Source organism: Rattus norvegicus, chromosome 15, assembly GCF_036323735.1.
Source record: "Rattus norvegicus strain BN/NHsdMcwi chromosome 15, GRCr8, whole genome shotgun sequence".
NCBI lineage: Eukaryota > Metazoa > Chordata > Mammalia > Rodentia > Muridae > Rattus > Rattus norvegicus.
Window position 1 is genome coordinate 20,269,486 of NC_086033.1, and position 21,057 is coordinate 20,290,542.

Here is a 21,057-nt window from a genome sequence, read left to right on the forward strand (position 1 = left end):
TAGTAACATATCTATCATAATTATTTGAATTTCAATTATCCAATTCTAACTACTCTATCACCCACTCCAAACCGGAGACAGGCGTTGAGTTCTGTAGGGTGTGGTTTTGATGCTTAGATCAGGAATCTTCCTGTGAACACTGATTCTTGATAGTTCAATAATGATGCTATTGGCCAACCAGCTGGGTGGCATAGGCAGGTCTTCTAGTTTTTCTCCAGGCAGGCTAGTAGACACAAGGGAGGAGAAGGGATTTAATACTTCAGAGGGAGTAAGAACTACCAGCCATTTGATATCTAGGGTTGAGTGGCCATTGATGGCCTCCCAGACTGGGCTTGGTGCAGCAGGCAGGAGGTTATAAACACAATAAGCTGAGAGCAGATTTGGGGTGCTGAGCTATGACTAAAGGCACCTAAGCAACTGAGCTGAAGGCAGATTTAGAGGTGCTGAGCTGGGAGTAAAAAGGAGGGCATCCTATTTGGAGACTTAGAAGAACCTGGCCACTGAGCCATCTCATCAAAAGTATCTTAATGTATGTGTCTTTTATGTGCAATCCAAAGAGACCTGGGCAGGCTTGATAGCTTGGTCTGCCTAGAGCTTAAAGTGAGGCAGTACAAACAGCACTCTACAGAGTCCTATGTGAGCACTCCATGGGCATTAAGGAGCGAATCCAAAGTCACCTTGACTAAGAGAGTTAGAGCTGACCCAGATGTAGCTTTTGATTATAACCATCCCTTCCTTTTGATCTTTTAGTGTTCCATTTGTTCAAGAATATTAGTGAGGAGGAGAATATGACTCTAAAGGCTATTCTTGGTTGTTAAATTGTCTTCATCAAACCACATTACCAAACCACAAAAGTAGAGGGGAAATCTGTGAGGGATTTCTGCTTAATATAAAGTCAAATTAACTTCTAATCTGGATATTTGAGGTAGGAAGTCACACCTTTAACCGAGAACTTTAATCCTCATATTTTATTTTACTTTTTTAGTCATCTACAGATACATCATTATTAGGAATGTGTCCTTGTCACTGGAGACCAGAGAAGAGACCTACAGTTCCATGATAATTAAATGTCATAACAAGACATCAAAGCAAAATGTCAAAGTGCGAATGGAAGAAATTATTTAGGACAGTGTTTTGCAAACAAGTTTTTATACAGATATTCTTGGAAGGAGAGCTGTGCAATTTTGCATTTCATATTTGACTTTGCTAGTACTCTGACTAGGATCAACATAAAACTTCTTCAGATTTTCTTAATCTCCTTTACAAACAGAGTGGAATGTTCCATTTGCTCTGTGGTCTATATTAATATGGCTACAGTGAGGACCAAGTATGCTAAAGCTCTTCATCTGATTTTTCAAACAGCGTCCTCATACAAGTGTGCACTTCTGTGGGTTGTGGGAGGGCAAGGTTGAGAACACTGGCTGAGAGCTGTGAATGCAGAAGTGGGATGGTGCCTGCAGGAGGGAGGGAAAGGCCTGAGTGTGACTCATAAACAAATTCACATTATCCATTGATTTAATAACCATTCAGGAAGTGGACTTCTGCAAAATGACTTCAGCTGACCAGCATGGCAGGAAACCAGAAACACATCCAATGGGGATTTAGATCAACAGGATGGGAAACATGGGCTTAGAGGCAGAGACATATCAGCACATGAAGAGTGGAAAATCAAGCCAGTGTTGTCTGTTAAGCTTCTCAGCCCCATGGTTAGAGGCAAATAGCAACAGGGTTTAGCACTGAGGAAAAGAAGAATAAAAGCCAATTTGTTGAAAAGCCCAGTCACCAGAAAATACTGACATCCTCTGTGATGCACATCAACTCTCAGGGGCATTGGCCGTCGGAATATCAGGATGATGGCTCTCGGCATGGGCTCTGCCTGCACCCCTTTCCTAACTGCAGAGCTCCAATCTCCTTCAGTCAGGTCATCAGCTCACCTTGCTGTGTCATGGATATTAGATCACTGCGTCTGCCTATGCAGTCTTTCTTTACCTATGAAGACCTGAGGAACTGTTCTCCATCCAGTGAGCTGTTGTAAATAATCTTGAATCGCATTGGTGATGTTAGTGACTGTGATGTTCACAGATTCCAGAAGACCAGGTTTGAAAGGCAGTTGACTGAGGATTTCTTGGGTCTTTCTGCAATAGGGGCAGGTGGGCTTGATGAACACGACCACCTTTCGAGACGGGAACTTGCAGTTCACAAACCACTGAGCCACGCTGACAGGCTGCAGCTTTCCAGGAAGGAACATTCGGTTGAAGGTTCTGGTCCCATGTCAAATGGAATTGGAAAACCTGATGTCGTTGCTTCTGTGGACCAAGACCTGGAAAAGACAACTACATAAAAATCTGAGGACAAGTTGTGAGAGCTTTGTTCTTTCCTTTAATCATGTAGGTCCTAGGGAAGGAGCTCAGGTGTAGGGAGTTGGCAACAATTACCTTTATTTTTTCAGCCATCTCACCTGCTGAATACCTCATTCATGAAACTGAAGAAACTGTATCCATCCTGGTATTCTGTGTATATATCTATGTATCATTCGTGTAGAGTGGATACTTTTGTCTGTTGGTTGGAAAGCACCAGTCTGGAGGGCTCATAGTTGGTCTCAGAAGTCCATTCCATGAGCTGCTTTACAAGAATCATTCACTGATCTGGAAGAAACTCTTTTTATAGGCAGTGAGATCTTCTGGAACAATATCAACCATCCTTCTCCCTTCCCAGTTTTGAACTGAATCATTCTCCACCAAACGCCTGTGGTCTCTGCTGCAGGCTGCATCCCCCAGACTGTCTGAAGCTTGCTCATACCAGTGCATTTATGGGACGGCAACATGATTTCCTCACCACTTCACCCCCAGGGAAGTTTTTCAATTCTTTATTTCATCTAATGGGTCTAATCTACATCGTCACCCAGGATGAGATGGGGGAGTTCTGCTCCAACCCTTACAGTAAGAGATGCTGAGATATGATGCTGTATCCACTAATGCCCTCCATGGACGCCTGGCAGTTTAGACAATAAGCATGGCTATCCAATATATGTGTTCCTACTGGTCTCTGGAAAGAGAGAGTGAGAAAATATGCCTTGTCCATATGAAGCCAGAAAAGAATTTGTGGATCTAGAAGACAAGGTAGGAAGGACTGCCTGTAAATCCCAGTGACTGAGAAAGCAGCCTGGAGCCAGTTGTGTTATTGAGACTTCAGACAGCTTGGCCTTTACACATGTGACACAGCAGACTTCCATGAGCAAATCCTTAGCCTGGAAGATGTAGTTATGGTAGCCCAGAAAAACAAACACAGAACTGTCCCCTTTGTCTGCCTCTTACTACTTAGACCTCCCACGTCACAGGAAGCTGAATGGTCTTCCACATACTCTGAGACGCAGCTCACAAGGGACAGCACCTGTCTTCAACAGAGCTTCATCTGAGCCTGCCCTTGGCCTGTGGTGGATGTGCAGGAAGTGAGCTGACAGGTGAAACCTTGCCTAGCTGGGTCTCAAAGTGCAGCTTGAGACTCACCCACTGTGATTGTCAACACTTCCATGTCTCCATTGGGAGGGCAGTGTCACAATGTCCCCCTACTGTCTTCTTACTCCATTCACATGCTTCGTGTGACACAAGCTCATTCACAGTTCCACAGGAGGCAGCATAGCTTCAGAGCCCTCATGTTTGGCCACAGAAGCCAAGAGAGCAAGGTCACAGTTCACAGTGACAATGTAGCTATGCCAGGGCCTTTCCTCCAGGTTTTACTTTCAAGTATATCCTTTTATTGCAGTTTACGCTACTCTTTCTAGAAGGCCACGTTGTGGGAGAGCATTTGGATTTTTCCCCATCCACAGTTTACAGATTACTCACATAGACTCCTAGAGGATTTCAGTGGCAAGGTTTCCCTAAAGTTGTATGCAAACTAACCATACACACATACACACACACACACACACACACACACACACACACACACACACACACACACACACACACACGGTGGAAGGATAATAGAGACTTGCATGTGGAAGTAAAGTTAGGACAGTGGATCTAGAAGGTAAGATGTGAAGTGTTGTGCTAAAGTCTAAGACCCTAGGATGGAGGCTGGGAAACAATTGGGAGTGGGACTTTCCCACAACTTGGCCACATGAACAATGAAGTATGAGACAACAGACCTGCATGGTCAAAGCCAAAGCCCAGGAATGAACACAGTCTATTGAATGTGATTGCAGCTCATCTCTCTGATCTGTATAGGAACAGTTCAGGTGTTTCCCCCCACACACTGACATAGAGCAGCTGAGGGCCAGGCCCTCTCCTGCATACTTCATTACAGGCCACCCTGAAGGATATTTAAGAACGGACCTGACAGGTGATCTTTTGACCTAGTTTAATATGTAGATGAGGCTGAGAATGTCAACATCCCCAGAGCTCTGTTGAGCAGCGGGTGCTGATTTCATCTTGCTCCCTTAGTAATACTTCAGAAAACCGAGGTGATAGCCTCCTCAGGCATATTCACAGCTGCACAGGATGTAACTTGGCTTCAGAACACCATGGCCTGTAATTACAGAAGCCAGGATGAAAACTACAGACTCCATCGGCACTCAGTTGCTATGGAGATGCCCAGAATCATGGATAGATCTCTCTAGACTCCACAACTGTAGATAGAGATGCCTTGTAGGGGTAGAACATGGTCATTTAGTTCCCCACTTACTGCTCAGGACACCTAGAGAAGTCAGGAAGGAGCCAGTCCCGGTTCTGGTTCACTGACTAACAGTTCTTCACTGCACTAGAAAGCTGCATGACACCCACACGTGTTGACTCAGAAATCTAAGAGGACCACTATCAGGGAATGGTAGTCAGAATAACTCTAGTGGAAAGCCAGAGATGATGAGGTCTCATCTAAAAGTTCTTCTCTCTCCCAGATATTAGTGTCAGACACAAACTGAACCAATCCAAAGGGGGAACACTCAGCCCTGAGCCGAGGATACCACACTAGTCTCTCCCTTCTTCCTGAGGACCTTTGTCTTCTAAGCAAAAAGGAGTAAAAACCATAATCTCTCAGGAAAACAGTGGCCCTTCCCAACAACTGGCTTCTGAAATAGAGAAATTAATGATGTAAAGTCTCTGACTTCCAGGAACCATGGAAGTCCAGCTGCTTCTTATAGGCTCCCAGCTCTGGATTTCCATACCTGGAAGGCTCAGCTCAAGGCTCTCTCCTCAAGGAACCTTTTCACCCTTTGCCCAGGGCTCACAGAGCTTTCCCAAGGACCATTTATTTCTTCCTTTTTTACAAGACAGAAGTCCAGCTTCCTTCTCCCTAACTCTCACCTCTTCATGCTCTTTGCTCTTTCTCCCAGACAGCCTCCTTAGCCTGGACAACAGGTTGATTAGTGAAATCTGGAGGCATTGAAGATTAGACAGGCAGTTGGTGCCACCACAACACTTGTGACCTCACAGAAGACGCTACAGCTCTCCTGGATACAAGAGATTGTTCAGGGAAGGGTCTGCTGCTGATGTCACTGGGAATTGCCATGGCCTACCTGCTAACCAGCTTTCCTTACAGTGACCAGATTCTGAGGAGCATTTCCAGGAGGCTCTCCAGTGACACAATGGAACGCTTTCCATATCTCCTCCCTCTAAAGCTAGAGATTTCTCTTTGCTTTGTTAGTAGTTACATGCTCTGAAAGGGCAGATTGCGTCAGGGGCTTGGCATGGGAAGAAAAGTTCAAGGGACATAAGGGACATGGGGAGGAAGATTCTTCTGAATAATAATTTTATTCCCAGATCCAATCCTGTGACATACATTCCAATTCCCCACGTTTTCCCAGTTTCCCAAAGGCCAGTATTTCCCTCCAGACCTTTAATTTATTGGATATTGGATTTCATTTTCTTATTGTGCATTCCTTCAAACGGGGCTTTCTTTATATGTATTCATGGATGTGTACTCACAAAGTCTCTGTTTTGCAATTCCTCTGTTGCAATGATCTTGGTAACATAGTGAACCCAGTTACACAGTGAATATAAAAGTGTAAATGTTGTGCACCTACTTCACATGACAAACGTCCAAATACTTTCTCCAAGAAATAACCAGATATCAGTGAGCAAAGGACAACATGGACAGAGATTGGTCTTCTGCAATTCCATTAGACGTCACTTCTCTAGTATCCACCTTCCTGAGCTCCCAGGGCCAGGCCTGAGGGTGTTAGAGTTTGGACCATGATCCTGTATTCATGCCAAACATAAGATTCAGGAGGTTGGGCAGGGAGTGGAAGGGCTTGAGGTCAGGTGAAAGCTCAACTTTAATAGGTCCAGAAGTTCTGGAGGGAGTCTATTTGGCATTGTCATCTGTGGCTTCTACGTTCTTGACCTAGTTGTGCGGAATCCATGTTAAAATTCCACCTAACCTCATAACTAAAAGAGTGTAAAACATCGCCACGTAGGTCCTTTGCAAATTGTTTTCATTGTCCTTTTCGATGCCCACTTGGCTCATGCAGTTTCACTACCACCAGGTCCAAATTAGGGGATATTGTTGATAGATTTAGAGGTTCACTGGGTCTCTCTGATAGTCAAAGTAATAGACTTTATGGAGAACTGGAAGGACAGGATTTCAAGAATAAAATAGTTGAAGAATTCTGCCAACTGCTGATCTCTAAGACTTAGAAGCAAGGGGGGGTGTATTCTAAACATAATATTATATGGTTCAATCCCTCCTTGTATGGAGTACAGCAGGCCCAAAATAAGAAAAGAGGCTATCCACCCTTCCTGGACTCTAATGGGAGTTTTCATAGTGTTTCCTTCAATGTCTTGTTCATTATTTCCGCCTGCCCAGAATTCTGCACAACAAAGACTCCAAACTATGCATAAATCTTTGACTATTATTCAGAGGCTTTGGCTGTGAAAGCTGGGCTATTCTATGACAGCATTCCTAGTAAGTGACAAAATTAGGGGAAAGTTTCTAGCAGAGCTTTCTAGTTGCTCTATGATCAGTTTCAGTCAGATGTAGTGAGCTTCTACTCACCCAGACAAGGTATCAATAAAAACAAGCAGGTACTTTTACCTTACTCTAGGAGGCCGTGTGTCAGTTAATTCAGGTTCCCATAATTTATCATAGTATTGGCTACCAGTATGCAATCCTTTCAGGGTAAATGATCTCTATTTTTTATTTACATAGGTGTAAATGTGACATCTGGCTTTGACATCTCCTTCTACACTGTCCAGTGTATTAGGTATATCATACCTTGGTGTTGGCAACTGAGTGAGTTCTGTGGACCCAAGACATGTAGTCTGGTAAAGCTGAGTTACCAGAAACCTGCCAATTCTTTCTGAAAGAATGACCTTTCCCTCCGGTGTTCACCACCAACCTCTGGCCTCAAGCTATCCATTTGATTCTTTTGCATCCTCACCTCTTGTTTATACTCGAAATACACAAGATCTAAGGCACAGACCACATGAAACTCAAGAAGGATGACCAAAATGTGGATGCTTCACTCCTTCTTTAAAGGGGGAACAAAAATATCCATAGGAGGGGATAGGGAGGCAAACTTTAGAGCAGAGAATGAAGGAACGGCCATTCAGAGCCTGCCCCACACGTGAGATATATATATTTATATGTATATATATCTCCACCAAAACTAGATAAAATGGATGAACATAAAAAGTGCATGCTGACATGAACCGGATACAGATCTCTCCTGAAAGACACAGCCAAAGCATGTCAAATACAGAGTCAAATGCCAGCAGTGAACCACTGAACTGAGAACAGGACACCCTTTGGAGGAATTAGGGAAAGGACTGAAAGAGCTGAAGGGCCTTGCAACCCCATAAGAACCAACCAGAGCTTCCAGGGACCAAACCACTACCCGAAGACTACACATGGACTGACCCTGCGTAGGTAGCAGTAAATAGCATTGTTGGGGCAACAGTGGAACGGGAAGCCCTTGGTACTACCAAGGTTGAACCCCCAGTGTAGGGAATTTTGGAGAGGGCAGTAATGGCGGTTGGATGGGGAGGGGAACACCCATATAGAACAGGAAGGGGAGGGGTTAGGGGGCTGATGGACAGGAAACCAGGAAAAGGAATAACATTTGAAATGTAAACAAGAAATGCCCAATTTAATAAAAATGGGAGAAAAAAAGAATAACAACAAACTAACCAACAAAAACAATAAAGAAAATATTCCACCGCCAGTGCAGGGGAATATGGGTGGACAATAAGGGGGATGTATAGGGGGAATACCCATATGGGGAAGGGATAGGGAAGGGAATGGGGGCTTAAGGACAGGAAACCAGGAGGGGGAATGACATTTGAAATGGAAGTAAAGAAATATATCTAATAAAAAATTTTAAAAATATCGTTCCTCCAAAATTGCTGGAATTCAATAATATGTAGTCATAATCGATGCTATATTTCAAGGAATGCAGATGCATAGAGCTCTGTGTGTCTTGATCTCTTTTTATATTCCCATACTGAATGGTTTTATTTCCTCTAATGTATTAGAGAAATACGTCCGTGTTTCTCCTTTGATGTCATTATAAAGGAAGCTAAATTTGTGAGCACAGGGATGAAGCAAGGATATTTTTCATCATGAAGGGGGTTCCTCAGACATGACACACTCTCTACATCAAGAGCACAGTTTCCTGTGCAGCTCTGGCTGGCTGTGAACTGATGATGAAGCCTACGCTGCATGAGACTTGCAGAAAACCACTGTTGCCTTACACTTGTGCTGTTACAGGAGGAAGAACCACACATGACTCAGGACGGTCTTGTGAGTGAAGGGTTAAAGGTCACATTTTTATTTATAGATAAACATTAATTTATTCAAGAACATTTTAAATTGGGGAGTCAATAAGTTCAATGTGTATAGCCTTAGGAATATTAATTCATTAATTAATATTAATTAAATACACTAAAGTTAACAAATGAATAACAAAACTTCAAACTTAAACAAATAAAAACAAATGCATAAAACAACCAAACTTCAAAGTAAAAACCAAATAGAACAAGTAAATTAGTCAGCATTCAATTCCTGCTGATTTTTCAACATGTAACTCCAGCCTGTTGCTGGCCTTGCAAACACAGCAGAACGGCAGGTAAGATGGTAAAAATTCCTTCAAGAGGAATGTTGACCTGCCTCATTCGGGGTGGTTGGTTGTTGATGGACAAGTCGTCAAAAGGTTAAACGTGAGGCGTGTTCCATGCCACATCTCAAGGTCTTTCAAATTCAGCCCAAGATTGGAACGGTGACAAGGACTGAGATGCGGGAGGTGTTGTCAATCTTTGCACCCTCAGTGCTCCTGGTGGACAGGTCTGTCTCTGAGAGCTGTAGTCCTGGTCTGGGCCATGGGCAAGCGTCTGCTGGAGTGTTCAGACCTAGGGGTGGAAAAGGCCTGGTGAGGACCTGCCATGTCACTTCTCCCATACGTAGCGCACAATTCAGCAGGATAATCCAGGATGATCTTTCATCTGAGGTCATTTTCTCATGCCCAAGACAGAAGGGTAAGGGATCCCACAGGCCTGCATATTTTCCCAGCTTTTAAAACTGCTAAAAATTGAACAGTGAACAGCAGATAGTTCCAATCATCCATATATATTATAATGAATAACAATCGTTAAGAGTGCCACAACCCAACACAGGCTGAGTGCTGTGGACTATTTTCAGCCTAAGTTTCTGTCTGAGGCAAAGATGTGATTCCACCTCAGCATAACTCCTGGACATCTTCTGCCTGCAGATTCAACTCTAAGCAAATTAATCTCTAAATTAACAAATTCCAGACCAAACTCCAAAGCCAATGTATATTCAACCAAGTTTAGGCGATTCTGGAAAGAAAGTGGTGGCAGGTAACGATTAACATAACCAGGATGTTGAGAAGACACAACAAGCACGTGACCTTCCAGTGTTACTGTACAGCGAGAGCAAAGGAGGCAGAAGAGCCCTGAGTCAGCAGTTTCCACACTCAGGTACATGGATTTCACACAGCAGACTCTCCTCACATCCCTGTACCCCATTCCTGAGATTTCTCCAAGTAATGTCAATGTTGATGAATAGTTTTCCCACTGTAATAATTTCAATAGTAATCAAAACCCCATTAAGAACAGTTTAAAAATAATTGCAAAAATTATGTTTACTCTTCTCTCTCTCTCTCTCTCTCTATATATATATATATATATATATATATACACATATATATACATATATACATATATATACTTTTACATGTTTCTATATATGTACATATAGACTAATAAAATATATATAAATATATTCGTCTGTGCTCAGAAACTTGATGAGTTCTAACACACACACACACACACATTCACAAACACACACATATACACACACTTCTATATATAAGCACCCATACCGCAAACACTTAAAACAAGCAACTCCCAATGTACAGTATGCACCATAGCCATAAACATGCTAACACATCTGTTCCCACAGACACAAACACACAAAAAAACACATACACACACACACACACCACCCACACACACACCCAGAGTCAGAGAGGCAGAGAAGGAGAGAGAGAGAGAGAGAGAGAGAGAGAGAGAGAGAGAGAACAGAAATCATAAGTAAGAAGCAGAAAAGAATGAGGAGGCCATCCTTCTGGAAGCACAGTTGTTGAATACAGATTAGGCAAAGGAAATGTGTCAAGTGAGAGCGTAGACACTGCTATCCATCCCTTATAGAGTAAACCTGTACAGGGAATGCACTTCTTGGGCACATGAGGTTGAGAGAGTTGGAGAAAAATTTCCCTCTAACCCTCACATATCTCACACAAACCCTCACCCTGAGAGAAGTCTTTCTTACATCCCTGTTCATCCAGTCAGCTCCAGGACAGAAGCCACAGGAAAGAACACTAAAACACTGACATAGAACAGGACTGACACACTGCTTCTCAAGCTCAGTCACTATGAACCACCATTTGGAAAGGCAGAAGAGACCATTTTCAATGTACGGGGAAAAGGAGAGAAAGTCCACAAGCCCCATCATGATTGACAATGAGAGCCATTCTTTTAGCAATTGAACTGAACTGTAATCAGTTCTGTGCACTACAAAGACGGCTACCACATGGCATCCCTCTAGCATAATGGCATGTAAGTGTGCAATGTGTGATCAACAGATCCCCTTAAGGAAATGCATTTTCTAGTTGAGCAGGAGGATATTGTTGTCAATCCTCCAGTTTCTTGCATGAAGCTAGAATCACAGAAAGTTTTGTAAATGGTCACAGAAATGAACAACTGGATGAGTCCTAGGAGAGTGTCTGGATAAGTTGGAGAAGGTTAAATTGGTTTGACTTGGTTGATGGTTAGATATCAGGAAAACCTGCCCTGGATGCTTCATTCATCCTACCTTAGGCTGCTTGGTACACGGATTTTCATACTGGCTTCCCCACAGAACCTTGTTGTTTCCTTAATGGACTCTTCCAGTGCAATCTGATCCCATAGAAGCTCCCTGTTCTCATTCCGTGCTCTCTGGGCATTGTTTTTCAGCTCAAAAAACTCAGTTAGGAGGGGATAGAAGCTGTGGCTGAGACACAAAGAAAAAATGGTGAATCCCAGCCAGTCTCCAACTTCCTCCCACTTCTCCAAGTCCATAACTCCTTCTAGGGTCCTGATCAGAAGAGAGCCCCAGATTATAGTCCACGTCCACAGTAGCCCTGGAATATAACCTAGAGACAGGTCAAATGGAGAAAAGAGCAACATTCCAGAAGACTCAGGGCACTTCTCAAAAACCTGACACCATTGATTCAAGTTTTTCCCAGAAGAGGACTTAATTGTTATGTGGGCTTATATGTCCATTTTATTAGAATGTCCCTTGGAGGCCAATCTTTCTGTGTCCTGTATGTCCTAGAGCCTTCCTTACAGACAGGCTTCCTGGTATGCTTCAAACACTATAAAGCCTGATCCTCACTTTACTTCAAAGATAAGAATGGGCTGACACATGCTGTGCCTAGTGCTGGGTCACAACCTTGTAAGTTACTCACCAGTACCAGTCATTTTCCAGTGTAAGGTTTTTACATTTGACCAAAGCGGTATTGATCTGCTCGCTCATTTTCTTCATGTCGGTCATCACTTCCTCATGCTGCATCATGAGCATCTCGGACTCAAAGTTGTTCCTGTGGTAGGGCATGGTCCAAGGACAAATAACATTATGAATGAAGGATTCAAGAATTACATGAATTCAGACTGAATCCTGAACTACCCCAGCCTCGGACATGCCACGCCCTTGCTGGTTGGTACTGGGTCCATTTGATATTTATTAAGTTTATTATTATGGACACAGAGACAGCAGTGCCAGCAAACAAAAGGAGGGAGTTGATTTCCTTGGGATCCCTGATGGGGTTTGAAGAAATAGACTAGCTTGAAAAGAACATTCGCGGACCCTGTGCCACAATCCAGGCTCCAAATTTTACACATGAAGACTATTCTCCTCTTCTTAGGTAACAATTCTCAATCATAGAATCTATTGCTACATGAAAACCCAAAGGAACATGAACAGTATTTACAGGGAAAAGAATTTATAGCACACACCAGGAGATTCCCATGTGCGTCCACCTGAGCAGATGTGAAATGTTCTACTGCTCACAGTGAGCCTCTCAGCCGCATCATTATCATGCCATGGAAATTGACACAGGATAATTCTCAGGCCAAATCAGAACATAGAATACCCAGATCTTAAGTGATACACACAAACACTCTCACACATGCATAAACACACAAACTCACATAAAACTCTCTTCTCTCTCTCTGTCTCTCTCTCTCTCTGTCTCTGTCTCTCTCTCTCTCTGTGTCTCTCAAATACAATTAGAATGCCAAATAAATACAAGGATGTGGCATTATATGAAAATACAATGAATAAAATCAGAGAAAACCAATGATACCCTGTGGTCAGTCCAGTCACACACTGTGAGGCAGCAAGAGGGATTAGGCCCCTCCAGCTCTTCACAGGACCTATTGAACCCAAAGCACCTCCACGTCAATTACAACAATGATTGGTCATAATCAGAGCACCTAGAAATTCCCACAACCCAACAACTGTCCAGGCTACTTAAACCACACACTGAGAGCTCACACACTACTACCCTCATTCGCAGACTGTAATTCAGGCCACAGGCTATGATTTACGTTTGTAGGAATCAAAACAGCCTGTGCCACCATCTCATTCCCATCTGATCTCCACATTCTGATGCAATCAGGAAAGTGATTTTGACCATGAGCCCACCCTGGAGTTGTAGCCTACTGTGATGTGAGGAAATGTGGATTTAACAGAACTTGCATTGTGACTACCTGTCATTTAAATTCTTTCCTGGGTAATCAGCCAGGATTCTCCTGAGTTCATCTCTCTCCTTCTGCATCTTGTGGAGATCAGTTTTGAGGTTCTCCAAACGCTTCATTCTCTCCTCTTCAACAGGTGTCCTGGAGGTTTGGGATGATGCCTTCTGATCAAACTCTGTAGGTGGATAAACACCAGTGAACAGGCATATATGTGGACATAGTGTCAAGAAAAACTATGCTTACTCTAAAACAGAAGTCTGAGGATGAACAGTTCTACAGATACAGTGAATCCCTGACAGAACAAGAAAGCTATCTTTAAGCTGAACTCAGCTAGGTCCCTGTTCCCCACCATCATAGCCATATGATGACATATGCCATCATAGATATAGACCACACCTCCTAAAGCCATTCTTCTGCCACTGAAATTCTAAAGCTGGCCTAAACAAGAAGAATTGGAGGACCTTCTCAGCTAATGTCTGATGTGAGCCAGGTAAGTCCGTGAGTCCAAACTGCTTAACATCTTGAATCCCTAGTCATGTGTGTTTAAGTACAAAGTAACTGAGATCTTGATATATGACCAGGAGAGTATCCCTCTTGGCATCAATGACCCACGTAGTCTACAGGACACAGCTGAGAGGAAGTGCTTCCACAGCCTATCCTGAGAGAGACACTTTGTTATTCTTATACAGGCTCATCCTGGTATTCTTTGACACATGATATTAAAGATATCCAAGGAAAGCCCCTTGACATATAACATTTCTTCGTTCTCTGTCAAACTAATGATCAGAAATTGTTGAGTCTGGGTCAGCCATTTAGGAAGACTGAGGCTCTAAATCATACGTCCTACTCCTGGAAGGACCAGCTCAAGCCAACCTCCTCCAGGAAGCTCCCCTTGCCCTGCCCAGTACTCACTTGACCTCCTCCAGGACCTTTCCATTCGTCTTGTTCTCCAACGTGATAGAAGGCTGGCCTCCCTCTGCCTTGGTCTGGTCTCTGCATGGATATGATTGTCCCTCTGAAAGAGACTGAGGATCCTGGAGAACATGCCTCCTCGGGAACCCATTAGGAAATGAAGGGAAATGGCTCAGGCAGTTGGTGTCACCACAACACTGCTGACATCACAGAACATTCTAGTGTTTCCTGGATACAAGAGAATTTCCAGGGAAGACACTACCGGTGATGTTACTGGGAAATGCCATAGCTTACTTTCTAACTACCTCTACCCAGACTGACCAGGTTCTGCAGTGGCTTTTCCAGAGACTCACTTTTGAGTCAGGGAACACCCATTCGCACACTCTCCTTCCACAACTTCAGAGTTCTCACTACTTCATTACAACTCAGTTGCTGAGGAGAGGGAGAGTTGGTTAAAGCCTTGATATGGATAGAACATCTTTGTTAACAGCAGAAAATCTAAAGACCCTTGGTGAGGGAGATTCTTCTCCCTGAAATGTATAAACCCAGGATCCAGGCATGTGACATATAGTCCAATTCCCAGAGTTTTTACTGTTCCCAGGAGGCCAATATTTTTTCCTACACCTTTAAATGTATGCAAGTTGGAGTATGTTGTTTCATGGGTGCGCCTTGGGAGGGGGCATGGTTTCAATATATTCACCCATGTTTTTTCCTGAAATCTCTGTCTTACAATCCCATTTTGTGCAACGAAATCTCCCTTTTCGGGGAACATAGGTGCTCAGGTATAGGGCAAACATCAAATTGTAAACTTTCTGTCCATTCTTAAAAATTAAAATCCCCAAAAGTGAGGCAAGTGAGAGCCATGGAGGGGCAGAATGCAGAGGTGCTGCTGGCCAAGGAAGAGCAAGAGGAAGCAGAGAAGCTGTAGCACATCATGGTGCACAGGGAGCTAGAACTGGAGTTCGACCTGGGCAACCTGCTGGCTTCTGACAGCAACCTCTCGATGGTGCTGTGCCAGGCCAGGGCGTTGCTGGAGGCCGAGCTGCGTGCCCTGGAGTGGGAAAACCCAGAACATCTCATCAACCAGCTGTGGAAGCTGCTGACCAAGGCATGGAGGAGGCGGTGGTAGTGTGCTTGCAGGAGCCTGACACAGGCCTTCCCCGCAGGAAGCCACTGCCTGGCCAAGGGCTCTCACTTGCTGGTAGCAGTTGTTGAGTTTTAAGGGCATCCATCCCAAAAAGAGGACCAACCTCATGTGGGAGGAGGTGAATGGCCAGTAGTAATCCCCTTGTGGCTACAAGCCCTCCCTGGATGACACTGACTCTGGTTTGCCTGAAGCCTCACAGATAGTATTAACTTAACGTATGTATGTATGTATGTATGTATGTATGTATGTATGTATGTATGTATGTATGCATGCATGCATGCATGTATGTATGTATGTATGTATGTATGCATGTATGTATGTATGTATGTACGTAAATATGGCAAAACTCAAAAAGCCAAACTAGGAATGAAGGAAAAATAAATTGAGAGTATGACACAGTTGAAAAAAGTTCTTGGTTTTGGTTTAACCTGTGTTTCTATGTTTAATGTAAAGAAGAATCTTTCTTCTTGTCTGAGTAGGTGTACCTTTTGTGTCCTACTGTCAGAAGGTGTGCTATGGTATTTGCTAGAGAATTTAATAAAGCACCAGATGAATCCACAAATGTAATTTTATAAGGTTTTCAAAGAATGATGTTTTTTATGTAAAAGAAAAGCATCTGATATTGTTTCTATGAGCAAATAATTGCCATCAATATTTCAATCTCTAGCTATGCAAGTGTGGATTTTCCAAAGTAGGTCTTAATATTACCTAAACAAAATTTCCTAGGCTTATCCAAGAGCTTAGAGTTCCTGTTTGTTTTACATGAAATGCTGATAAACTGCTCTGACGATAGCCATGTCAAGTTACAGTCCACTGGGCAGGGATCCTCACTGGTTGATCAGTAAAGTATTAAATCCCTGTCACAGACCTCATGCACAGCAGTTGGCTGGGTGCACTTTGCTCCTTGTCCACTAGAGGGAGACAAGACTCAATGGTTGTAATGCAAATGGGATTCTCAGTAGCCATGGGCTCCTGCAGTGCTAAGATGTCCCCAGCAGAGCAAACCTGTCTGAAGAACTTCTCAGGGAGCAGGTGTTTCCTTAAAGCACTGAAAGGGGGTGCACAGGACAACTGAAAACTGACAGCACGTTCAAAGACAGTGCACAGAAGAAGGAACACATATCCTTGAGAAATGTAGAAAACCATGCAGCCTAATCACAGAAATACAGATGCTGAATTAAATGATGGACGGCCAAGCAAAACTCTGTGACTTACAGGGAGGTTATTGAGATGTAAATATTCACGATCCTCTGGGATGTTTGTCAATTTCTACATCCTTCCTAGATAGCAGCCTTGCTACAGATACACTAAGAGCCTAAAAAGTCCTAGGGTGCCAGCATTTCCAACCTGAAATTCCATCCCAAAAGAAGAACTAGAGATGTTGTCAAAATTACATTTTAAAAAATTGTAGCCCTATGTTAAGTAGAAGAAAAGAAAGAAATGAAAGATACTACCAGGATAAGGACTAAACAAACAAATTCAAACACACATTTATAAAGAAACTACTTACAGATGGGAATAATAAATATGTCTACAAAGATAATGTCTTGCAAAAATAAATCAAAAGCATGAATCACAGTTGCTCTTGTCCATAATTCTTTATGTTTTCCAAGATTTGAGAGAATAAGTAATCCTTTTACATGAAAGTTCATTTGAAAAAGTGTCTAGAACTAAACTGAGAAAATAGGAGGAAAAGGTAACCAGGGTGAGCGTTGGGTCTGAGGCATCAGAATGTGCAGAGGCAGGCAGACATGAATGAGGACAGCAGGCTTAGGAGCTTCATCTTGTCCCAAGTGTGGATTCATGACCCAAACCTCACAAAGAAGGCGCTGCAAGAGTGGCAGTTTTCACACTGGGGAGTAATGGGTGGGTCAGCAGTAGGAGCTAGAGTACTGGCAGGCCCTGCCTTTTTATAACTGGGGGCTTTTAAATGGGGGCGGTTTGATAGATGGAGTTGGGGGCTCACCCTAGGATGTGGACTCTGACCAGGGAGGGCAGGGGCAACAGGGTGCATGAGAGCATGTGTCACACCTGATACAGTGCTGCAGTCTTTGTACTGGACAAGGTAAGGAAGTAATGAATCTGTAAACAGCCTGGCCCTGGTTTTCATGCCTTGAAACCAACAGAATCGGAGGGAGGGGTATTTTATGATTTATGTACTTGAAAGGGGACATAGAGACTCTATGTGCAGGGGCAGAGAAGCTTAGTTGAAAGACTCCCCTCAAAGATAAAAAGGAGTCAAAGGCTTTGTCCTCTAAATGTAAACAAAAACTAGTGTTAGACTCAGCAGAATTCAAACCACAAAGGGTATTTGATTGAATTCAACTATGTGGCTATAGGATAGCACCAGGAGTAAATCCATCACAGCATGGTGGTTTTTAAACAAGCACCATAGCCATCAGAATACAAAGGGAAGAGCACAGAATCATGGGAAATCAAAGTGGTAATACCATGACACATGGCAGAAAGATTCAGGCAAGATGGAGCTGGATTCAGGTAACAGGGGAAAAGGAGTTGAGTACACAATAGCTTAGGAAGCAGAGCTAATGGGATCTACCATCTGACTCATGGGAACCACCGTGTGACTCATGGGATCTACCATGTGACTCATGGGATCCACCATGTCATTGGAGTCTGTGTCTTTTAAGTTCCATTGCAGTTGACCACTTTTTGTCTCTGAGTGTCTGTGCTCCCATAAAATGCTGGTGAAAGAGAACCACTGTGAAAGAGTGTCTCTTCCCCCTAAATTTCCAGTTTTTCTGGACAATAGGTTATGACTCCTGGCTGAGATTTCTGTGGATATTCAGGAGCTTAAGTGAAAGTTGATTGGCTTTGTCACTTCTCTGTTGCTGGGATTAAATATGTGCACAAAAGCAACAGTTAAGGGAGAGAAGTTTACTTTGTTTTATAGTTGCAAGATGCACCACAGTGGAAAGTCAAGACAGCAGGAGCTTGAGAGCTGTTGTACTGACTGCAGGCAGAGAGCAGAGGAAGATGCTGGTATTCAGATCACTTCATCCCTCTTATCCAGTCCACTGTCCCAGTCAACCACAGAGGGTGGGTCTTCCCACTTCAATTAGTCTAATCAGAATAGTTCTGCACAGCATGTCCCGAGGCTAACCTACATCTAGTAATGCCTTATATAATAGAGCTAATAATCAAATGATCTTCCACTTGGGTGCCTAGAGCTGTGTCTCCAGGGAGATTCCAGGTGCTGTCAAGTTGACGATCAACAAACACTAACCACCATGCAAACTATGAGGACAAGATCTTCATTTAGACTCAAGTCTACTTGCCATGTACTGCTAGAAGTTCAGGAAAGTAGAAATTCCATAAATATCAAAACCTGAATAACCTCCTCACTTACCAGTCAGGCATGCTAGACCAACACTTCTGAAACTGTGACCTGGACAAGCACCAGTAGCTTCATTACCTGGGAATTATCAGAAATGCAAATTTTAACTCTACTCAACCTATTCTCTGGATGAAGCCAATCACCTCCTCTCATTGGACTTCCTGGAATGGATGCTTTCTCTTCCCAGAATGGCCTCCAGGTGCAGCAAAGCTAAGTTCACAGCAAATTGCAGTTGGGTGTTTGGGGCTTCCTTTTCCTGCCCTTCACAATTACCTGACTTAGTAAAAAGAATCAGCGGGCCCCATCTGTTATTGACAATGTGACCAATCCAGTCTTGAGAAAAGCAAGATTTAGAAATCACTATAGTCTTGAAAATCATCGCAATGAAGGTAGCTAGGTCTTACCATGCCCTGGAAAAGAATCTACAAAATCAGAAAGCTTGGTTTTTGTTCTTATTTCTATTACCAGAATGCTAAAACTGAGAAGGACTAAACAGGTGACGCAGGTGACATATAGAACAACATATTTAATTGGGGACTTGCAATTTCAGAGTTTTAGAGCAAGAAAATGTGGCATGAACAGCTGAGACTTCCAGTGTTGATGAAGAAGTAGAAGAAACAAATGCTAACTGGGAATGGTGGGGGCCTTTGCAACCTCAAAATCCACTCCCAGTAACACACTGCCATCTCTGGTCCAGACCCTGAAACACTGGTTGTCTTGGAGTCCTCTGGAGCTAGAAAGAAAGAACTCCAAGAGTTATACAACCTGAGATGTTCCTCATGAAATCTCTTTGATGGCCAATGCTTTAAAAGAATCTGACACCTCCAGTCCAAAAAAGGATCAAAATTGAACGTTGTCTGGTTTGTCACCTCTAGAGTTAAGTCTGGTTAAGGCACCTTCTGTTTAGGAGGCCAATGAGATGCAGGTGGTGAGGATCTATGACTGGGATCCATATGGTCTCTTCAGGTGCATGAATGTATGAATGAGACCGTAATAATTTTCTCTATGTATCTATCTCTCTGTATATTTCTGTCACTTCTATGGATTGGAGACAAAGATCTAAAAAAGAAGGGAAGTGAGCCCTCCTAGGACAACAGCTACTGCTGCCCCTGGGATGATTCACAACTTCCCATAGGCTCATAGATCATGCTGGCCCATCCATGCTGTAGCCCTCTTCTGGCAGCAACTGTGGCTGCAAGCCGGTGCTACTGTTGCTATGATGATGCTAGCAGCAGGAGCTCCTGAGTAGTATTGTGGGTGATGGACACAGGCCCAGAAGGGGTTTTATGGAGTAGGATGGCTGTGATGGATGTCTCAGGCACTGTGATCCTGGAGGAGGCTAGTGATAGCCTCTCTATCCAAAAGACTTGATCCTGTTTGGCCTGCTTTTTTGTGAGCAGTTGTGGCTACAACCACACTAATAAATACATTGACTTTGTGCCAGGAACTGTTATTAACTTACACCTTCATCATCCTCCTGAGGGGAACCGCAGGAAGTGGATGCATGACATTGAAATAACCCATTATGAGGCACCTCTTCTGGGCCAGACCCATATCTGACTTAAAAACAGCGACAGCCGTCAGCCCAGCCAGCCCATTACCACATGATAACCCAATAGAGCCACTCCAAGACAGCAGCCAAGTTCAGGTCATCAGACTCCACCGAACAGAGGAGGGACATAGCCGTGGATGTGGAGAGGCCCAATAACAACCCTCATGAGGGGAAATGAACTCCAGGAACTGCTCTGGCTCTGGCCCCTCCAGTTCTGATCAACAGGAGCTCAAAGCTCAGATCCTGCAGGCAGGGTCTGACAATACAGAAACACCCACAGCTGTGGTAGAAGGTGGATGTGAGCAGTTTCATCTCCCGTCTTAAGCAGGAACCCAGGTCTGATTGCTGCTACCTCTGCAGTTGTGGCTACTGCATTCTGCTCTGCTCTGGGGCTGGCTGGGGCCTCTGGCTTCCACTCTGGGCTCCACTGCACTGCACTCTGCCCTTCCTAAAAGTGACTGATGCGGTCCAATATCACACATGGAGAGGTTTATATGGAGCAGTTTTCTTCAACATGGAATCAGGTACACTAGGTTGCAGTGTGGTACAGGCCCAGTCCCTCAGCCAATGGACTTCAGCACAAAGGGCTGACCTTCTGGCTTCATCCCATTCATTTTGCTGGGAGAAGGGCAAAGACATGCATATTGCAAACAGTTGACATGCATTTGCCAATGCCAGTGTCCATGGGCCCTTTTTAGAGAGAAGGGACTCCTCACCTTGACAGAAAGAAGACAGGAGGAAACCAAGTGACAAAAAGAAACAGGAGACAAATAGATGGCAGTTCTTATTGAACAAGAGACACATACTCAGAAGACAAAAAATTCTGTATATGGGTTGCCTC

The 21,057-nt window shown here is 43.6% G+C and overlaps 1 protein-coding gene and 1 pseudogene across 2 annotated transcripts; both read right to left on the reverse strand.

Moving 5' to 3' along the window:
• On the reverse strand, positions 954-5,462 carry Glrx-ps16 (glutaredoxin, pseudogene 16; annotated as a pseudogene). Its single transcript, NR_175012.1, has 3 exons — positions 5,301-5,462; positions 2,459-2,657; positions 954-2,320 (listed from the first exon to the last, which is right to left on the reverse strand). The product of NR_175012.1 is annotated as a glutaredoxin, pseudogene 16 (transcript).
• A 3,300-nt stretch (positions 5,463-8,762) lies between these two features.
• LOC102550211 (disks large homolog 5-like) lies at positions 8,763-14,345 on the reverse strand. The gene is made up of 5 exons (XM_006251692.5): positions 14,163-14,345; positions 13,263-13,425; positions 11,960-12,091; positions 11,326-11,502; positions 8,763-9,341 (listed from the first exon to the last, which is right to left on the reverse strand). Exons 1-5 carry the CDS (start codon positions 14,311-14,313, stop codon positions 9,257-9,259), a joined length of 708 nt encoding a protein of 235 aa, XP_006251754.3. The 5' UTR covers positions 14,314-14,345; the 3' UTR covers positions 8,763-9,256.
• Between the last annotated feature and the right edge of the window lie 6,712 nt (positions 14,346-21,057).

Coding starts and splice junctions, on each gene's coding strand:
- LOC102550211 (XM_006251692.5), bottom strand. CDS start 14,313: ATGGGTTCCCGAGGAGGCATGTTCTCCAGGATCCTCAGTCTCTTTCAG. Junction 13,426..14,162: donor AAGGTCCTGGAGGAGGTCAA/GTGAGTACTGGG, acceptor ATCCACCTACAG/AGTTTGATCAGAAGGCATCA. Junction 11,503..11,959: donor CTGGAAAATGACTGGTACTG/GTGAGTAACTTA, acceptor TTTGTGTCTCAG/CCACAGCTTCTATCCCCTCC.